Source organism: Cricetulus griseus, chromosome 3, assembly GCF_003668045.3.
Source record: "Cricetulus griseus strain 17A/GY chromosome 3, alternate assembly CriGri-PICRH-1.0, whole genome shotgun sequence".
NCBI lineage: Eukaryota > Metazoa > Chordata > Mammalia > Rodentia > Cricetidae > Cricetulus > Cricetulus griseus.
The window spans coordinates 248,260,511-248,281,595 of NC_048596.1; the positions used below are offsets into that span (position 1 = coordinate 248,260,511).

The 21,085-nt window shown below is 35.4% G+C and overlaps 1 protein-coding gene across 1 annotated transcript; it reads right to left on the reverse strand.

Moving 5' to 3' along the window:
- Positions 1–1,609: 1,609 nt before the first annotated feature.
- LOC100751961 (prolactin-6A1-like) lies at positions 1,610–8,937 on the reverse strand. The gene is made up of 6 exons (XM_035441723.1): positions 8,870–8,937; positions 8,387–8,538; positions 4,751–4,926; positions 4,166–4,279; positions 2,549–2,728; positions 1,610–1,801 (listed from the first exon to the last, which is right to left on the reverse strand). Exons 1-6 carry the CDS (start codon positions 8,935–8,937, stop codon positions 1,610–1,612), a joined length of 882 nt encoding a protein of 293 aa, XP_035297614.1.
- Between the last annotated feature and the right edge of the window lie 12,148 nt (positions 8,938–21,085).

Genomic DNA, 21,085 nt, shown 5'->3' on the forward strand with positions numbered 1-21,085 from the left:
AGGGTTTAAATTCTACCTTTAACTGAAATAGTCATAGTCTAATTCATGTTAATTTTTTCAGTCTTAATACTAGTGACTTATTGTGTATATCATATTTTACTTTCTGACCCAGTATGTGTTTTCATAAACAGGAAAGGAAGTGGTTGAGATTCTAGGAATGGTTCAGTAGTATTGAATGCTATTGATTTTCCTGCTTAAATAGACCCAATTCAGGTTGAGATCTTGTCAATATTATGTGTTCAAGTTCACTAAGCAAATTAGTAATGGGACATTTTTTTCCATTTCTACTAATTTACCATCCTATTTTAAGAACATGAAATGACTATATATTCAGTGGCAGAAAGATGAAAAGAAATGTTTTAGGGAAGGATCATCTCAATCTTCTTTGTCATGTGACTTGAGCCATGAGAAGACAAGTGGAATGGTTATACAATTTGAATGAAATGGATTTGAAATTATACAAAATAACTACACTCTTGTTAGACAAGAGTGAAAAGAACACATGGAGGATGCCCAATATGAATTTCAGGAGAAACTTTATGGGAACATGATAGAAGACTGTTGCATGTTTGTAACCTCACACTTTCTGCTGTTAGAAGTTTAATGGCATTTGGGGAGAGTGCAGTTACATAGTAGTATTTGTACTCCTTAGCATTTCACAATGAAAGTTGTCTTATACACAGTGTCGGCCTTTTTTCTTTGCTTTTTAAAGAATCCAGAGCATACCTTTAATCCCAGCACTTGGAAGGCAGAGCCAGGCAGATCTCTGTGAATTAGAGACCAGCCTGGTCTACAAGAGCTAGTTTGAGGACAGCCTCTGATGCCACAGAGAAACGCTGTCTTAAAACAACAACAACAACAACAAAGAATCCTTATTCTTGGTACAATAGGGCCATTAATTAATCACATTATCACCCTACTTTAATAAGGTGACCCAAACTGACTTGCTGTGACTTTAAGTAAACAGGGAATTGTCTTATTTGCAATCAAGCTTCTGTTAATGATAATTGTTGTGGAATATTTGTACGATGTGTGAAGATGTATTGCTCTGATTGGTATAAAATAAAGCTGAACATCCAAAAGCCAAGCAGGAGAGATTGGCAGGACTTCTGGTCCAAGGAGAGGAACCCAGGATGAATCTGGGTGCATGAGGGAAAGACTAATGAGACACAAAGGGAGTCAGATACACAATGAAAGAAAGGTAAAAAGTCATGAGACAAAATATAGATTGAAGGAAATAGGTTAAAGTTCTAAGATATAGATAAGAACAACTCTAAGCTATAGCCTGAGCTTTCACAATTAATATGAAGTCTCTGCGTCATTATTTGGGAACTGGCTGGCAGGATAGAGAAAGACTCATTACCTGTATGTCTATGCTAGTTATATATTTCCTACATCTCTGTATTAGTGAAACATTTGTATTTCAGGGGAAAATGAAATGTCAACAAACGTGGCTTTTAGATAATAGCAGGTATAAAGAATCTATTTTTATTTTTAATGAAGGATTCCTCATAGACAGACATGCATTCAAAGTTACAAATTAAAAATTTGTTAAAGCAAGACAGATTAACAAATAAACACCTCAAAATTAGTTTTGAGGGCTGGAAGATTAACAATCTGTTTGGTACAGAAGTTGACACTGCAGGAGCTTGAGATTAGAGTGAACCTTGCGTGAATCCTTGGTCAGGCAATGGAGAAAGTTATACAAGGCAAAAAAGCGAGTTTCTTCATCAGGTGACTGCAAAGATGCCAGTCCATTCCAGGTGGGGTATGCATAACTTTCTGGGAATCCAGGTTGAATCTAATCACGAAAAGACATTCATTTATCATTCACTACTTTTTGCTTTATGTTATTCATTTTAAATGTGGAGTGAACTCTTGGGATGAAGATAGAATTGTAAAATCACAGACAAAGTCATGAATTCTAATATTTATGTCCCAGAGTAGTGTGAATGTAGTGGTCATGAAAGTTCTACAAGAGAGACTCTTGGATATGTTTCCTGTGTATAGTGGGAGCCAAACTAACTATTTTTTTTTACATACAAGGCAGATAGAGGAGCATGAAAGTACTTCTTGCCTGTAGAGATGAACTTTACCTTGGAACAATGTCAGTTCTTTCATGATGGGTTTCAAACATGTCCTAAGCGATGGACCAGACCATGCTTCCCTGATCCTGAAGGAACCATTGTGCTTATGTACTTTTCAACTAAATTTATTGTCCACATAATACATGAAATCGAAATCTCAGACTTGGCCAGGACTGCACCTGATATTTTCAGATGCAGATGGTCAAGAGATGGTTGTGATGAGGAGATATGGTGATGTTAGGAGTTATTCCTTTTACCAAGCAAACGTAATTGCTCAAGGGAGTATAAAGAGCATCTACTTTGTATTGGGATATGTAAATACTTAGTAAAGCACCCTAGAGATGGATAGCACTGCCAGTAAAGCTTTAGTAAAGAGGCTGCATTTCTGTATTCACTTCTTACTACAGTGGTCACCTCTCTGATGAATTAGAAAAGCAAAGGAGTATGAGAAGACTACACACCTTGCTGAGTATCCTCTTCAGATCTGCTAGAAGTTCTTTGGTTTTTGCTTCAATGTTTTTGGCTCTTGATATGATATCATTGGGAGCGTCTTCCATATGACTTAGCACAGTTGCTATGTGATGCAGAGGATATTTCCAAGCTTCCAACAAACTGATTGTCTCTTTCAGAAGGAATACACCCTAAATACCCATAATTAAACAATTGTATAAAAATTGGTCAAATAGATATCAGAGTTAATCCATGTGGTATATTCTCAAAGAAAATGGACTACGGTATCCGTGTATTATATTTATGTAGATGGCAGTTGCCATGGGAATTTTAAACTAATCCTTTGTCTATAGCTTGATGGAGTCACACTAAATGTGTCACATTTGCTTAGATACTTTTCTTATGGTAAATATATCTTATAATATTTCTGTTTCCATCTGAATTTCTACCATCTATCCTCCTGCTTTATTCAATAATCTTTTGGGTTTTTTTTCCATGTGTTTTTTCTCCACAAGTAACCACAGGAACCGAGTAGGTTCATGTCTCATAGGACATGTCTCATATAAATTGATACCAGAACTGCACTTCAGTGGCAAGTGGCCCAAATGTTTTTCTCATAGGAATGCTTTTTAAAAACAGCAGGTTCTTCAATGATGCACTCATTTATGTATTTTTGCATTTACTTTAAGACAGTGGAACAAAATTCATTAATGACAACCAGGCCTTTATATGTGTGCTTTTCTCATGCTATATGAAACATAGCCACTTCCTCTTGCTGAGCAATTTATGTGTGACCAAGTACAGGTGAAGATCAGTGGAACAGCATTGCCTTTAGTAGATTGATGGAAAGCACAAGAAAATTTGATTTCCCAGTGTGTACTCACTGCCAAAGTCATATATGAAACTCATCTCTGAATAAAATACTGCTGTGCTGCTGTCTGATAGTCATTCTCTTCATAATGAAAACAAAGACAAGACTGGATTCCATTGATCTCGTAGTGTCTGACATTTTGACATTGTAATATGATATCAATTACAGATGTTCTTGATTAAAGCAAGGAATCAGAAAGGCTTGATACATGAACCTTGAGTATAGAGTTGTATCGTGCAAACTGTAGTGTTTTACAGGAACCTCTTGTTCAGATAATTTCAGTTAAGGCTTGGGAGAAGAGGAGTAATTTATTGAGGAATGAATGGGCAGGTTGGATGCAACCAGGAAGATCTTGAAAGTCAAAAGGAGATTTCTTTGTGATTAGTAGTATACAAAGGAGCAAACACAGTAGCATTTCATATGTATAATTAATGAAACTGTATTTGCATTTCCTATACATAATTATGAATATTTTAAGCATGTGTGCAATTTAGTTCAAAGTAGCCTATAAAATAATAACTATAATCCTAGCTATGGGCATTGGTAAAATAGTTCACCTGCATGCACAGTTTATGGTTCTATGACAAAATTATTTAATCTTCAGTTCTACTTAAGAATTTAGCAATTGTATAATGTGAATTTTCTTTGATTATTCCCTCCTACTTCATTCTTCTGCACGTGTGATTACCATAACTATTTTCTTACCTATAACCATCTTCAACTTAGTTCTTCAGCTTAAAGCAGGAGCTGTACTCACATGGATCTGTTGGGCTCCATCCTTAGGTATTGAAACAGAAACAGCAGATGTGTGACAGCCAGTAAGTTCTCTTTCGGGGAACCACCGCCCAGGAGTATATTGCACGTCCTCCAGCTGGAAAAAATCCATTTTGATTTGGACATGAGTAACTTAATCCTTAACCAGAGTATTGAAACATTTGAGATATATATATATATATATATATATATATATATATATATATATATGTACACACACACACACACACACAATCTGTGTGTTTGTTTGTGTTGAGAGAGTAAGGGAAAGAGTGAGATCAGAGGCTGTGTTCTAGTTTTGGCCCTTGCAATTCTATCCTCTTTGAGATACCAGGTCTTTCTCTTTGCCATAGCAAATAACAAGGTAGCTGAACTGGCACTTCCAGGGATCTTCTCTTCACTTATTGTTCCTTTCTCAGTTAAGGATTATTTATTTTGCTGATGGTATATCTGATGGTATATGTTATGTAATTCTGCTGCACACGCTTCCAAGCAAACTATTGGGCTCTGAATTTGCTGGCTTGAAGGTTCATTTTGTAAAGGAGCCAAATATAAGTGAGGTACTTACAAAAATCCTTTGAATTTCTGTGGTGAGCTCTGTGATATTATAAGACAGTGTAACAGCATGATCAAGTAGGTCTTTTAGAGACATCATATCATGGTCAATCAAACTGGCATGCATGGGAACAGAGGCTGCCCTCTCCCATAGGAGGAGGTTCAACACTGTCAGCATCAGGAGTGTCCCTGCTAAATAGAAACAGAAACTAACATGAGATTCATTCATCAGAGGTTATGAGCATTAATATCTCTGTCAGATGTCCTTGAATATATGTAGTAGTAAATAAATATTTACTACTGAAATATTCAGTTAAACAATTAATTTATATACCTATATAAATAAGTCAGTTATTTTCCAGATTTTTGGATTGCTATCCAAATGAACATAATGTGAGATTAAGATCCAAAAACTAAACTGCAATATAGAAAAAAGACTATACTGGAAAGCATGATACACACTGGAGCTATTTCACAGACATACAGAAGAGCTTACATCATCAACAAGATGAAGCTGCTACCCAGAATGTCAAAGTTTCATTTTTCTCAGCCTGAGACCTCCACTAATTTCAAACTGCCTGTGGTCCACTCAATCCAGTAATTGTTGTGTTCAATGTACCTTCTTGCTCTCAGTTTTACATGGCCAGTGGTTCACCAATCCTTTCTTCCTCCTTGAAGTGCTCACAGTTCAATTTGAACTTCTCAAGGGTGTTTGTTTTCTTTTTTGTTTGTTTGTTTGTTTTGTTTGGGGATCCCTGAAATGATTGCTCACACCATGTAATGTTTGTATACTCACAAAGTAGAGAGTGATGACACCTGGAGAGACAATTGGCCTCTGGTTTTTCTTTCTCACCTCGCTTGAGGAAATGTTTGGCTTCTTTAGATACAGTATCTACTTCCTTGGTCACTGTCATTACATCACCAGCAAAGTGAAACCCTATGGTGACTATCCCTTTCTATTTCCTTGGCTTTCTCTAGATTATCTGCTCTAACCACCAGCTGACTTCAACTTGTCTCTTATTTTGTTTCCTCTGCTGCCTTAGCTTGTGAATTGGGGCCTGCCTTTTCTTTAGGCTCCACTACAATAATGTGGCATAGTCTATTTTCAGTCTTTTCCCATGCATTCTCTGGCCCAAGGCCACCTTCTTTTTCAATGTCTTCACTGATACTAACTCCAGATTCTTCTTCCCCATCCTTACGTCCCTCATTCAACAAAGCATGATACAAACAAAAAGCTACTTTGTTTGCTCTTCCAGTATGAAATTCCCTGAGCCTAAGTTCTTTTCCCTTTGGATTTCTCAGCCTACTTTGCACCATCCTCTTCATCTTCCCTCACTATTGCACTGACATCGTCTTCATTGAACTCTCCACTCACTTTCACATTTTCCTTATCCTCCTCTGACATGGAGAAGTATTCGAAGTTGAATTCCACCATGAAGTTGAGGCATTGTTCCTGAAACCCCAGAGAACCACAGTCTTTGCCCACAAATGGCTAAGTCTACAGAGAGAACATAAAGCTGCAGAACCAACAGCTAAAGTGGCCCTCTGAGTGAGCCTTTTAAAATCATTCACTACAGACAGATTAATGTTGGGAATTAATGCTGATTTTCAGTAGTCTGATTCTTCAAGACTTTGTCTCTAACTCACCATGCAGTGCATGCATTTTGGCAAGGACACCACACTTTTATCTTTTGGTTGTATGTTCATGCCTGATAAGTATAAACACATGATTGTCTGGTATCTAGTAACAAGAGCAAAGAGAATCCAGTCATGAAAGGGTACTGTATGTTTGATTTGCTAACTCACAACAAAGCCATGCATTATTATTTTAGCAAACTGACAGATAGTGCTTTCTATGCAGTTGAACTTTACAATAACTTGTGAGTATGAAATATAAAATATTGCAAAACTGTACTGATGAAAGAGAGTCTTACAGGGTTATATGATTTTTGCTACATCCTATTAATAAATGCTGAGGGCAGAATGCCAGTACTATGTACTCTTTACTCCACATGGATAGGTCTTCAGTATCTGTGTGGCAGAAACCCCCACTGATGATTCTGACTCAGTTCTACAGATGTTGCTGCTTCTCAAGCATCAACTTTACCCATCAGCCTAGAAACCCTAGAAATCACCATTTTATCTATACTTCTTGCAGTATAAAGTGTCATCTTCACACTTTTGACAATGATCACTGTTGGAATCTTCTCTAATCTACTAATTACACACACAGACAGATCTCCTGTCAACAGTTTCCCTCTCAACACAAAAGAAGCATTGTACAGAAAACAAGTTAAAATTAGTTCGTACATTTCTTGACACTTTCCTAAATAATTACTGAAATAAAAAATGTGATTTTCATAAATCTAAATTCCACAACATCTTTCATGATGCACTAAATGTGAGTCCAGAAAATACCAGGCCAATGTTAAAGATTTCTGCTTGAAGAACATCTAAATTCATGCACTCATCAGTAAATATATCTAAATATTCTGTAGTATACAATATAAGTAAAACCCATGTTTTCTACATAATAAAGTCATTAATATATGAGTCATATACTTTCATTTCCCATAAAAATGACGGTTCTATATTTTGTGTATATAAAAATGTGTATCTATGTATAGACGTACATATTTTCTGTGTATATGTAATACATATATATTTATATATATGTATATAGGTATATGTTAATCTCGATTTTTCAGCTGTGTAATTCTCATAATCTAAGAGGAAGTGAAATAGGCAAATACTCAGTTCCCCATTTCTAAGAAATTCATGACTGTCGTGACTTCTATTTCCTGCCAGAGTCATCTATAGAACTTTAGCACCACCGACAATTAACATAGTAATATCATTCAGTTTACTCCAAATTGACAAAGAGAGGAAGACAGGTATCTGCTATTACTGTCTACTTTAGGCTTCAGTACTGTGCATTAGAAAGGTTGATTCAAGCAAGCAAACTCATGTTTAAGATGCAGGAATAAGAACATATTTCCTTCTTTCTAGAGTCATGACAATTTGAACACATTGTTTCTAGGTTCCCCAATGTACTATCATGTTTTATTCTCTGGAACATCAGTTATACTGTATTTTTTTTTGTTCCTCTGGGAGCTACCCTGGCATTTGAAGATATTAAAACAGCACCCATGGTTTCTAGCCATTGTACACCACAATAATAATCCCTTCTTTTATGTGTTTATGTGTATATGCGGTATTTTTTAATTTTTTTGAAACTGAATGTCTATTTGGCTTGAAATTTTCTCAGTAGAATTGGATGGCAGATTTGCCAAAATTAACAAGTGAGCTGTCTTTTTAGTTCCAAAATTAGAATTACAAGCTTCAACTACGTCATGGACCTTTCCCCATCCTCTTGCTTTCTTTAGTCTAAGTAAGATGCTGAATCATCTTAGAAATTTCTCCTTATATCAAGGAGAAAATTCCCATGTCTAAAAACTGTTCTAAGTTGTCTACTTTGCCCTTAAACAGGTTCCTTATAGACTACAATTTTCCTAATCCTTTGTTATGGTACTTTTCAATTTAATATGTCTATTAACACCAGGTACACAATATAGGATTCTAAGGAAAGAATACCATTTGATGGATTTATCAAATTTGCTGAGAAAAGCATTAATGAGAGTTTACTTACAGAAGCAAGGTTGACTCAATGACAACTGCATCTCAGAAAACTTCCACGATGGTAGATGGGCCACTGGAGAATGCTGCTGCACTGAAGTCCTAGTCTCAGTTAACTCACTGCCATCTAAATACTCTGTCAGTTTGCCCCAAGGCCCCTCGCTGCTACGGCAGGAAGGAAATAAGAATAAAGCCCTAGGTAGGGTTGCACTTAATCTCCTTCTTCAGGCAATGTCAAAAGTATTGCCACAATTATCATGAACTTGCTAAAATGGAGGTCTAAACAGAGAATTTTCAACTTAAGAATGCCAAATGGCTGATACATTTAAGGAATTGCTCAACATCCTTGGTCATCAGAGAAATGTAAAACAAAATGACTCTGAGATACCATCTTATACGATTGAGAATGCATGAGATCAAAACACTGATTACAGCTTATGTTGGAGAAGATGTGGAGTAAGAGAAACACTCCTCCACTGCTAGTAGGAGTACAAACTTCAACCACTTTGGGGATCGGTTTGGCAATTTCTCAGAATACTGGGAATGATCTACCTCAAGAACCATTGATACCACTCTTGGGCATATGCACAAAGAATACTCAATAATTCTATAAGGACACTTGATCAACTATGTTTGTAGCAGCATTATTCACAATAGCCAAAACCTGGAAACAACCTAGATGCCCTTCAACTGAAAAACAAATAAAGAAAATATTGTACATTTACACAATGGAGTATTACTCAGTGGTTTAAAAAGAGGAAAGCAATGACATTGTGAAATGTGCAGCCAAATGGATGGGACTAGAAAAAAATCATCCTGGATGAAGTAACCCAGACCCAGAAAGAAAACCATGGTATGTACTCACTCGTAATTGGATATTAGGTATAAAGCAAAGGATAACCAGGCTACAATTCACAGCCCCAGAGAAGCTAGGTAACAAAGAGAACCCTAAGAAGAACAGAGATTGCCCTGGGAAGGTAAATAGATGGGATCTCCTGGATAAATGGGGATGGACAGGGTTTAGGAGAGGGAGGGGATGGAGGATGGCTGAGTTTGGGGAGGGATGTAGTAGGAGAGCAATGAAATAGATATCTTGATAAAGGAGGCCATTATGGGGTTACAGAGAAACTTGGTGCTAGGCAAACTCCCAGGAAACCACAAGGATGCCCCCAAATAAGTCTCCCATCATAGTGGAGAGGGTTCTTGAACTGCCCTTCTGTCATCAGATTGGTGATTACCCTAATTGTCATCATAGAACCTTCACCCAGTACCTGAAGGAACCAGATGCAGAGATCTACAGCCAAGATCATGACATGGGAACCCATGGAGACAGCTGACCTGAGGATGTGGAGTTCATAAACTCTGAACCAACAGCTAGTGAGCCTGTATTGGACTGACTGAGGGCCTCTGCATGTGGGTGACATTGTGAAGTTTGGTTTGCTTGTTAAGCTCCTAGAATGTCTCTGGCACATGAGTTAGCTTTTTGGAACCTGTTCCTTATGGTAGGATTCCTTATGGTGGGTCTTGATGCAGGGTGGAAGAACTTGGTCCTGCCTCAACTTGATATGCCATGGTTTGCTTATATGCATGGGATGCCTTACATTATCTGAGTAGTGGATGGGTGGATAGAAATAAGGTTGCGGGAGGGAAGACGAGAAAATGATGGAGGGAAAATTGTGGTTGGTATGTAAAATAAAAAAAATTTAATTATAAAAAGTTGCAAAATACAGAAATGGTTTGTTACAACGTAAGTTACATAATAGTAATTAATAGTAGCAGTTAGTGAACAAATCTAGATTTAGTTTTCTGAAATATAGAAATAAATTTATATCACTGCAATCAAGATATAGTGAATTTTCAGGAGTTTACTGCAGAATTATTCATCAACCACATCAGTTGCCTTTTTCCTAGAGGTCTGCCTTGAACTTGACAGGAATCCCTTCCCCAGCATCTGTTCTCTCTGAGCCTCTTGGAGCTCTGTTAATTCTTCCTTTCTACAGCATAGTTCACCTGCTCTTTGGCTTCAGAGTGTACATATGCTCTGTTTGTGTGATATATCTTTTCCAGTTAGAATACATGTTGAACAAGTTCAGGTGTGTTTGTCTTTTTGCTCATCAGTTTAGACCCAAAGACTGCAGAAGGGCATGAGTAAGTAGACAAGGACAGACATGTTAAGTGGTCAATAACCCGCTACTTGGGCTGATTGATATATCAAGTTTAGGGATTCAGTAGGTTATTGGTGATTATTGGTGAAGTATTATCTATTTTCTTTTTCTTTCTTTCTTTTTTCGAGACAGGGTTTCTTTGTGGCTTTGGAGGCTGTCCTGGAACTAGCTCTTGTAGACCAGGCTGGTCTCGAACTCACAGAGATCCAACTGCCTCTGCCTCCTGAGTATGGGAGTATTATCTATTTTATCTGACAAGGTTAAGATATTTTTCTTTCCAGTTTCTGAGTATAATCATAAGCTACATTTGAAAGCTATTGTTAAATATATCAGGCTAACATGGTTGAATATCTAAGTCGGTACTAAAAAAATGGTGTAATCAAACATTTCAACTTTTTTTGAAATACCATTGTTTCATTTAAATTAGAAACAAGCTTGTTTTACATGTCAATCCCAGTTCCCTCTCCCTCCCCTCCTCCCCTGCCACCCACCAACTCCCTATCCCATCCCTTTCTGCTCCCGGGGAGGGTGAGGCTTTCCATGGGGAACAAAGTCTGTCATCATTTGGAGCAGGGACTAGTCCCTCTGTCATGTGTCTAGGCTGAGAGAGTAACCCTCTATGTGGAATGACTACCATATATGCCATCCTAGAGCCTTCATCCAGTAGCTGATGGGAGCAGAAGCAGACACCCACAGCTAAGCACTGAGCTGATCTCCTGGAATCCAGTTGCAGAGAGAGAGAAGAGATAAACAAAGGGGTCAAGACCAGGCTGGAGAAACCCACAGAAACAGCTGACCTGAACAAGGGGAAGTTCATGGATCCCAGACTAGATTTCTACCAATAGTTGTTAATTAAGCTGCAAAGGGAAACAACAATCAACATTCCTTCCCAAATGTGATGCCTACAAATCACAAGAAAGATCAGTACAAAAAGATATCCCTAGAGCTGCAATAATGACGCGTCTATCTTTGCAGTGGGAAACTGCTGTCTAAATGTTCTCATGTCTTGTCAATAGGAAGGAAATAATGTCTGTACTAGAATCATAAACAACTGCCCTTGGCTAGTATGGTCCAAGATCTCACAGCAAAACATAATACTGCCTATTTCTTAAACCAGTATAATTACTAATTGCATTATTCATACTTTCTCTTATATCCACAGTTAGGTATAGCAATTACTCCTTATCAAAGAAGTTTCTATTTGCATTAGCCCAAGACCATTATAGAAAGGCACAACGGGCCAGAGAAAAACTGACCATGGGGTTTCCTGTGTGTGTGTGTGTGTGTGTGTGTGTGTGTGTGTGTGTGTGTGTGTGTGTGTGTGTGTATTTACAGCACATATTCCTAAGGCCCAATAACCATCATGAAGGAGATAGCAGAAAGCAGAAAGATTAGAACAACCATGAGATTACATTTTTAGATATAACAAGAAATCTGTACCAGTGTAATCTCAAAAATATTAATACCCAAACAAGTCTTGAAGAATTTTAACATGAGTTGACAAGCCAAAGTACATGACAGAATTCTCAATGCACACTGATTCTACTTGAACTTTAAACTAATCACTACTGAGAGGAAGAATTAGTCTTCTTTAGGGATGAGTCCTATAATTGACAATCTGTCTGTCCTAGAAAGAGAAATAGAATAACACTAAAAAGACTCAGCAGTGTCAGAGTGTGTATGTGTGTGTGTGTGTGTGAGTGTGTGTGTGTGTGTCTTTGTGAATGTGTTTAACTAAAGATAATAAAATAAAAAGACGATATGAACTTGAGTAGATGTTGGGATACATGACAGGGGTGGGGAGAGGAGATGGGCAAATGGTATAATAATATTTTAATTAAAAATTAGACACATTAAAAATTGATGACATCTAAGTATAGTGCATTTTCATAGTATTTGTATTGTTTATCATCTTGCTATTAAAATTAGCCCATAGAGAGTGTCAGCTTTCATAAAGTACTGAGACTTTCTCAGTTCTTAGTAGAATGGATGAATTATAATATCACTCTTTGCTTCAATAGGACTGTAAGCTTTGAATTACCTTACTTGCAAACAAAACTTCATTTAATTATGACAAATTTTGTCTTAGACATCCCAATACTATTGGTAAATTTTGTATTGCATTAGCAAAAGAAAGGTTCAAAATTTGGATTTTTAAAAATTATCTTTTTAAAGAGTCAACTTTTATTCAGGATAAAAGAATCCATCATGTCCAGAAGTTATAAAACATAAATTTCCATAAGAAAATGTTTTAAACAATCCTGTCAAAATTGAATGGACATAAAATTAACAATCACGGTCATAGACAAACTGGTACTTCAGAAGCTTTAGATTGGAATCGATCTTCCATGAATCCCTCGTCAGGCACCGAAACAGACTATTAAATGCAAAAACATGAAGGTCTTCATCATGTGACTGAAAGGGCGCCAGTCCTTTCCAGATTTGGCACTCTTCAACTTCTTTGAATCAAGGAAAAATCTAATCACCAAATGGAAAGTAAGTTATTATTATTATTTGTTGTTCATTATTCATTATAATGGTGAATGAATATTTGGGAAGAAGTTAGGATTGTAAATTTTCATACAAACGCATGGAATCTAACATAACAAAGTGAATGTAGTGGCAATGCATTTGCCACAACATTTCAACGAGAGACCCTGGGATATATTTCCTGCATAGAGTAGATTCCAGATTATGTATTTTCTTGCATATAAGGCAGATGCAGGAGCAGGAGCAGGAAGGTACTACTTGCGTAAGGACATGGAGTTTTACTAAGGGACAATATAGGACCTAGTGTCCGTTTTGCCCTGAAGGAGCTTTAACATGTCCTCAGTATTGGCCCTCACTTATAGTCTATACTTTCCTAATCTTGATGGAAATCATTGCCCTTTTCTATGCTTCAACTGAATCTCTTTCTGCAGAATTCATGGAATGAAAATCTCCGATTTGGTGAGGACTACACCTGACGCTTTCATGTGCAAATCATCCAGGGATTGTTGTGATGCAGAGAGCTGATGATGTTGTTGGAAATCTTTTGAACTACTACAGAAAGGTAATTTCTCAAAGGACTATGAAGATCTTCTATTTTGTATTGAGATTCTTGAAATATGGAATAACATATCCTAGAGAATTGTTGTGTTGCTAGTAAATCCTTAGAAGCAAGACTTCCTAAAATACTAGCTGACCAAATTTTGCTATATCAAACTTCTCCTTACAGGACTCATCTGTTTAAGTAACAAGCAAAACAGAGGAACATAAGAAGACTACAATCCTTGTCAAGTACTCTCCAAGAGCCTTCTTGAAGTCCAGTTATTGCTGTCCCTACAATGTTGGCTCTTGCTATGACTGAAGTAGGGGCTTCTTCCATACCACTCAGCTAAGTCACTACATGATCCAGAGGACCTGTCCAAGCTCCCAACAGAGTGAGGATCTCTTGAAGAAGGAATATACACAACCAAAATTGAACAATTATATTAGATTTTCTGCAATAAAGCAGTGACAATACTTCATGTGACATTTGCTCAAAAAACTGAGCAAACAAGCACGTGTTATTATATTTTCAGGAAATAATCTTGTAATTGGTACATGTTATATAAATGTAAAATTCAGCCATTGATCTGCAGTTTGATTGAATCACACTAAATATGTTTTATTTGACTCCTACACTTCCTAATAATAAATATAGTTGATAATATTTGGTTTTCCTCTGAGAATCTACAATCTGCCTTCGTGGTCAAAAGAATAGTTTTTGGTTCCTTTATTTGTACACAAAAATGGAGAGTAAGCAGGTATTGGACAGCTGGTCATAGAACCACATTCGCATAAAACTGATGCCAACAATTAAGTTGCAAGTGACCCAAATCCTTTCACATAGTATTTAATGTATAGTAAAAGTACAAATTGTTCATTGATTCATTCATTTATTTTAGATTATTTGAATACCTTATAACAAGTATTCAATGATGTAGCTTAACTTGATATTCTTGCTTTCTTCAGTCTATATTGAAGCCAGCAGAGGAGCCAATGTTTAAACATGCATAGCTAAAGAACTACTGAGCAGTGTTGCCTTAAATAAGATAACTGATGGATAGTCTGTAGACATGGCACAGTAGTTAAGAGCACTGCCTGTTCTTCCAGAAGATGCAGGTTTAGTTCCTAACAGCCACACATTGACTCACAGACATGTCACTGCCATTCTTGGAGACCTTACACTTTCTTCTGGTGTTCTCAGACATGCGAAACACATGTTGTACACATAATGCATCAAGGAAAAACATATTATATAAACTAAAAGCAATTTTTTCCAAAAAGAGAGAAAACTGATATGAATAACCAGAGTTTGCCCTCTCAGGGTGTGCTTGCTGTTAAGATAATAGTTGAAAACCACCCCTGATTAAAATGATGCTGCACTGATGTCTGATAGCTACTCTATTGGTAATGAAAAAATAGGAGTACAAAGGATTCCATTCATCCAACATTTAAGCACAGTGATATGACATAATGTACAACTATGTTAGGCTTCATTTATAGCTCTTCTAGCATTCATGTGCAATGTGAGCAAAAGTTTGTGCATGGCTCCTAGATTCTGCATAGGAAATACCTAAATGTGATGGAAAGCTGAGTAAATGGGGACAAAGAAATAGTTTGCTGAGAACAGGATTAAGAGTGTAGGATTGAGATCAGTGCAGGCTATACAGCCATTCTTACCGGTCACAATGTGAAATAGATTTTATACAATCTCTGTGCTTCAGGCACTGCAGCAAGTGTGTCTTATGTAATAACTTCTAGCAGGATTTATAACAGTAATATCAGTAGACTGTTCTGTGAAGTTTCCAAAAACGAAGTATATGTCTATATATATTATCTCTTCATCTTTGATCTTTCATTTTCCCTTATGTCATGATACTTAATATTAATGAGAATAATATTATTCACATTAATGTACAAATTAATGATGAACTAAAAATCATGTAAGAATTAGACATAAAGTTTTCAAGTTTGATGTTTGACATTCAGGCTAAATCATGTAAAGTTTGATTAAATCAAGCAGAGATAGCATGGTATATAGACCATTTTTAAATTAATTTTTATTTTAATTAAAAGCAAAAGCGCAAAGACAACAGGAAGGGGCAGAATAAAAGAGAAAACAATAATACAATTTGAACTTTTCAAACCCTCCCTTAACAGTATAGAGAGTGACACACAGACCAGAAATCCACAGAGGATGGTCTGCCTCTGAGAGAAGGAAAGAGTAAGAGACTTTTGCCTTTATTGCATAGTTCTGGCCTGGGGAAAATGGTAATAATGCCATTCAGAGTGGCTAATTCTCTAATAGAAACCTCAGAGTCATTAGAAATTGGAACATGAAAGACAAAGTCAAGAAGGAAAGGAGACTGAGAGGAGGTACCTTGAATTATGTGCATATGCTAAGCTGAACTGTGTGTGTTAGAGAGATGTGAAGCAGCAGAACTAAGGACCATAAACACATTTGATATGAGATGCTGGTGAAGGATGGGATTTAACTTTAGAATCCTATCTTCTTTGATCAGCAATTAGAGAAACAAAAAACAGCATTCTTCATTCAGCCATAACAAAACCCAAGCACAGCATATCATTCACATTGGGAAGAGAGCAGTCTAATTGCCTAGGATGTGGAAACATGAAGACTTCAGCTGAGCATTATTGGAGAAAACTCAATTAATCTTGATATGATGCAGGTGTCAGCATGAACACACAAGACTTTCATGATCAACTCATATGAAGAGAAAATGCTCATGGAAACATAAAAAATGAAACAGGAATCTTAGCAGAAAAAAATTCAGTAAAACTACAAGTGCAATTTCTAAAAAAAGCATAGTTTCTATTTTTATTAACCATAGGTGGTGAGCATAAATGGAAATATGAAATACAGTCAGTGACTTTGAAGATATAAAAATATAAAGTATTATTAAGGAATAAAGCAAAGATCTTGAAGAAAACCCAAATAGAGCCACCAAAAACTATGTCAATATAATTCAATTTTAGAAGACTAGAAAGTGGGGTACTAATCCCCACAAAAGAAACCCTGAAAACATCAAGAAGAAATTAATATATTTTACTCAGGACAACCACAATTAGTTTAACACTTGAGATTAATCTAAAATTACAGAGAAAAGATGATACATGGTAAATAGCAAATTCATGAATTTTCAAAATAGTGAAAACTGAAATATGATATTTTATACCACCAAAACTATTCTTCATAAATAACAGAAAAACTGAGAATGGTGGTGTACAGTGTGATTCTAGTACTTAGAAGCTGGTTAAAAGGAAGTCCATGAGATTAAAATGAAACTGAATTTATGTAGAGAAAGTTCATTTCAAATAAAACGAGAGAAAAGAATAAAAGAGAAAAGAAATAAGGAAAGAAGAAAAGAAGAGAGAAAAGGTGGAAAGAAGGAAGAAATAAAGAGAGGAAAAGGAAAGGAAGGAAGGAGGATAGGAGGAAAGGGATGAAAGAAAACATAAATATAAATGAAAACATTAGGATTTTAAAAATAAGAGTATTTGCATAAATTATATGGAATGTGTAATGATGAAAAAGGTAATATGGATCATGCTAAAGGAAATCTTTATGAAAAGTGACATCACAAATAAACTTGAATCCCTAAAAAAAGAGCAAAATACCAGAAAAGTACAAATACTATTTTCCTTTTTCAAGTTCTAAAAAAGAAAATAGCCATAGCTGTTTCAAAGCTAAGGTAATATCCTGTTTTGATTTGCAACATTTCTCTCCATATAAAGTACGACAATAATAGGACAAAAGGCAAAGGAAGTCATTAGATAATTATGGGTCCACAGTTTCAGTATTTTAGATAGAATATAACATTATTAATAATAACTTTGATGAAAGGTGTTGAATATGTGTTTCAAACTGTACTGCAGCTACTAAAATCACAATGGACAAAGGGATATAATAAACATTCCAAAACAATAGTCATTGTTTCATTCAAACCAAAAAAAAAAGAAATATATTGAATTCCCATAGAATAAGCATCCACAGTGTAGTGTTAACCAAATTTTAACCAAATCTAACATGAAGCTGTTCCAACATAAGCAGCATGCATGTCAATGCATGACAGAGACTCTAATTGTTTCAGGAAGACTATTAAGAACAGACTCAGTCACAATAGTTACCAGACCTTTAATTTCAATTCTGTTCATAAGAAATTATTATGTCACTCTTTTACATAAAAACACAATCAAAAAAATTCTTAAAGTATTCTTTGAATTCACATTGCTAGAAAATGCTTTCTGGAAGACTGAATAGGTAGAATGGAAAGCATAAATTGGAAACAGTGGACTAGACCAACATGAACACATCTGTATCCAAAGAAAGAGTAGATAAAGATACACAGCATAGAGCATAAAGTGACATAAGAATTATGAGAGTTCTGTTAATTATAATATAATCATATATGGTGATAAAAGAAAGTTGAGGAAGAAAGAAAGATTAAGAAAAGATAGTTCAGAGCGAGTGCCAGGGTAGTCTCCAAAATTACACAGAGAAACCCTGTCTCCATAAACCAAAAAAAATAAAAGAAAGAAAAAAAGAAAAGATAGTTGATAAACGATGGATAAGGAAATAAAAGATATAAGCATATGGTATTTAGATAATGTTCAATAAATGGGTGTTTAGATAGATGATAGATGGATGGGCATATTGAAGATAGATTGATAAGTAGATAGAATGATAGATTGTTATATTAATGACAGGAATAAATATAAAATAAAATATATGTATTTACTATATTAATATGTTATATGTTTATGAAGATAAATATATAAAATAAATTTATTTAAATTAATAAAATGTATAAAAATAAAGGAAAAAATGTATAAATAGATGAATAAATAGAAATAGGTATAGAGAGAGATAGTTGACTATATCTAAAATGTGAGAGAAGGCATGTGCAGAAAATATGATGTCAATATATTTTTTTGAAATACTAACAATGAGTAAAACTACTCCAGGGTCTCTCTACTACTTCAGGTACATTCAAAAGAGAGAATGAAAAGAACAAATAAGTTGTGATTTCTAAACCACCTTATCTTATACAGTGACTTGTATACGTGTGTATATATATCCACAACAAATATTGAAATACAATGTGTTCTGAAAAATTATGTATTCCTTCATTCACAGTTTTGGCTTTCACTCACAAACCTTTCTACAAAGATAAGGCTTATGTTATTAATGTGTATTTTTGGAAGGTAATGCAAGTAAGACAATCTTAGGTCATTCATATGAACTGTGTTTAGATGTGTCTGTTACAAACACAAATAGATGTAATGAAGCCTTCCACAACATTACAGAACAACACTTTTGCTGCATGTTTAAGAGGATCAAATTTTTATGCTTGAAATGATACTGAAATAAACTATAAGACTTGATTTATTTTTCACAAGGTCAAAACCATGGCATTTTCACAAAACCATTGGTCTTAACCTTGGAAATCCAGATGCTCAGGAAAAAGGCAGAGAAAATTAACAGGTAATCTCTAAAGGTGCTTTTCTATTATTGAATGCAAATATATTCATTAAGGAAGAGAATAAATAGAAAGGTATACTCTACTTTTAATGAATTTGTTTAACACACAAATAATCAGTAAGTGTGCATTTGAATTTGACCTTTGAAGCAAGAATGATTAGGTAGAAATGGGATGGCTGAAAAGATCATGTCTTCATCTTTCTTTTTCTTTGAACCCTGTTTTTTTTTTTTAATGTACCTGTGACACGTACATTTTAGGTTCATAAAAAGCTACTTTATTTCCAATTTTGCGCCCTTTGCCTTCATGCAGAACAACTTGAGGATACAGAAAAATCATGGTGCTTTTATGTTTAGCTGCATTGCTATAAACAGCCTAGTATTCTGGAAATATGATGAATATCTCTTTAAAAATATATAGAAATGTTAAAACACTGGAGATTAATTTAATGAATTTAAATACAGTAAATGTTTGCAATGCAAATTGAGACTATTATAGTCATCAACATGATTCAGTGCATTACACATCACATACATACACACACATATATACATACATGCATATATACGCATATATATATATATATATATATATATATATATATAGTCTTGCCCCAACATAGGAGAAAAAAAACACTCATATGATATTTACAATTAAATGATCATTACAATTTTCAAGGAAGGTTGATAACAATATTCCAGTGTTTATGTCACAACAGAATTCTGATCAGACTTCTGGAATGAAATCTTTGGACCTTAAGAAATTTAAAAAATAATAAGTATTCAAGTATTCACTAAATTTTGTTTGGACCTTCTAAGCTTAACAAGCAATTTGACTGTTTTCAATTTTTATTTGTTGACATGAAAAAAGTTTTAAACAACTTAAACAAAAATTAGAAGTTGAGATGACAGGCTTCTAAAAGGTCCCCAGAAATCTGAAATGTTACCTGGTCAGGTACATGGCTACAGCTTCCCCTACATGCCACTACTATCAGTTTGTCCAGTTGGAAGTCTTCAGAAATTTGATAATCTCTTAAGTGGATAGCATGGTCTAGGCTTTACTCCCCACATCCTGCCTTCTCTCTCTCTGTCTCTGTTGCTTTGTCTCTGTCTCTGTCTCCTTCTCTCTGCTTCTAGCGACCAACTGAGTTATCTGTTCTGCCAGGCAATTGCACTGAACAATGTTGCTACCTCTCCCACAGACCCAAACACCAGGAGGAGCAGAGATAGAAGCACCCAGAAGTATGAGCCACTGTCAAACTTTCATGATGTTAAGTAGATTATCTTGATAGTTATTATAATGAGACAAAGCTGGCAACATAGGAAGTGTACAGAAGAAAGTGTAATGCCTGAAACCAATCAATGCCTCTTTCAAGAAGAAACACCCATTTCTTATCTATTCTATTGACTTGTAAGACATGAGTACAAAATGGCCTGCAGAAGAGGGAAAACATAAATGGCAAGTCACCCATAACTGTGTTAATAATACTGCCTATCTCAAGTAGTTGACAGGTAACATTCTATCTTCTTTTTAATCTGCAAAATGTCTGTGACTTTCATTCTAGTAATAATATAGAAGAGACAAGTGGAGAAATTAAATGAAGATTTTATGACATATGCAAGACTCATATTAATAACATAACTCACAGAGAACAAAATGGGAGGTAGATCCATCACCAATTTTATAAAGAAAACATTTAAGAGTCTGAATCACTTATCTAAACAGCATTTTCAAATTGGTTAACATATGAATTGTTTCTGTAGCATAATTTAGAATTGCACTCAAATACACTGTATTCTTGACAGTCCCACTTCTCTCTTGTTACTTCTTGATAATCCAATTACATTAACATTTTTCTTGAGGCAATGATGTGGTTTTTCAATATACCTTCCAGGTCACACCTTCATCTCCTCATAAAGACTTCAATATACAATGCTGTGAGCCTGACGACAGAAGGCAAGATGTATCACAATGGAACACATGCTCACAATGTCAGTTTTTAAGTAATGGAGTAGCTTT

Coding starts and splice junctions, on each gene's coding strand:
- LOC100751961 (XM_035441723.1), bottom strand. CDS start 8,937: ATGGTTCTTGAGGTAGATCATTCCCAGTATTCTGAGAAATTGCCAAAC. Junction 2,729..4,165: donor ATGGAGCCCAACAGATCCAT/GTGAGTACAGCT, acceptor ATGGGTATTTAG/GGTGTATTCCTTCTGAAAGA. Junction 1,802..2,548: donor TGAAGAGGATACTCAGCAAG/GTGTGTAGTCTT, acceptor TTTCGTGATTAG/ATTCAACCTGGATTCCCAGA.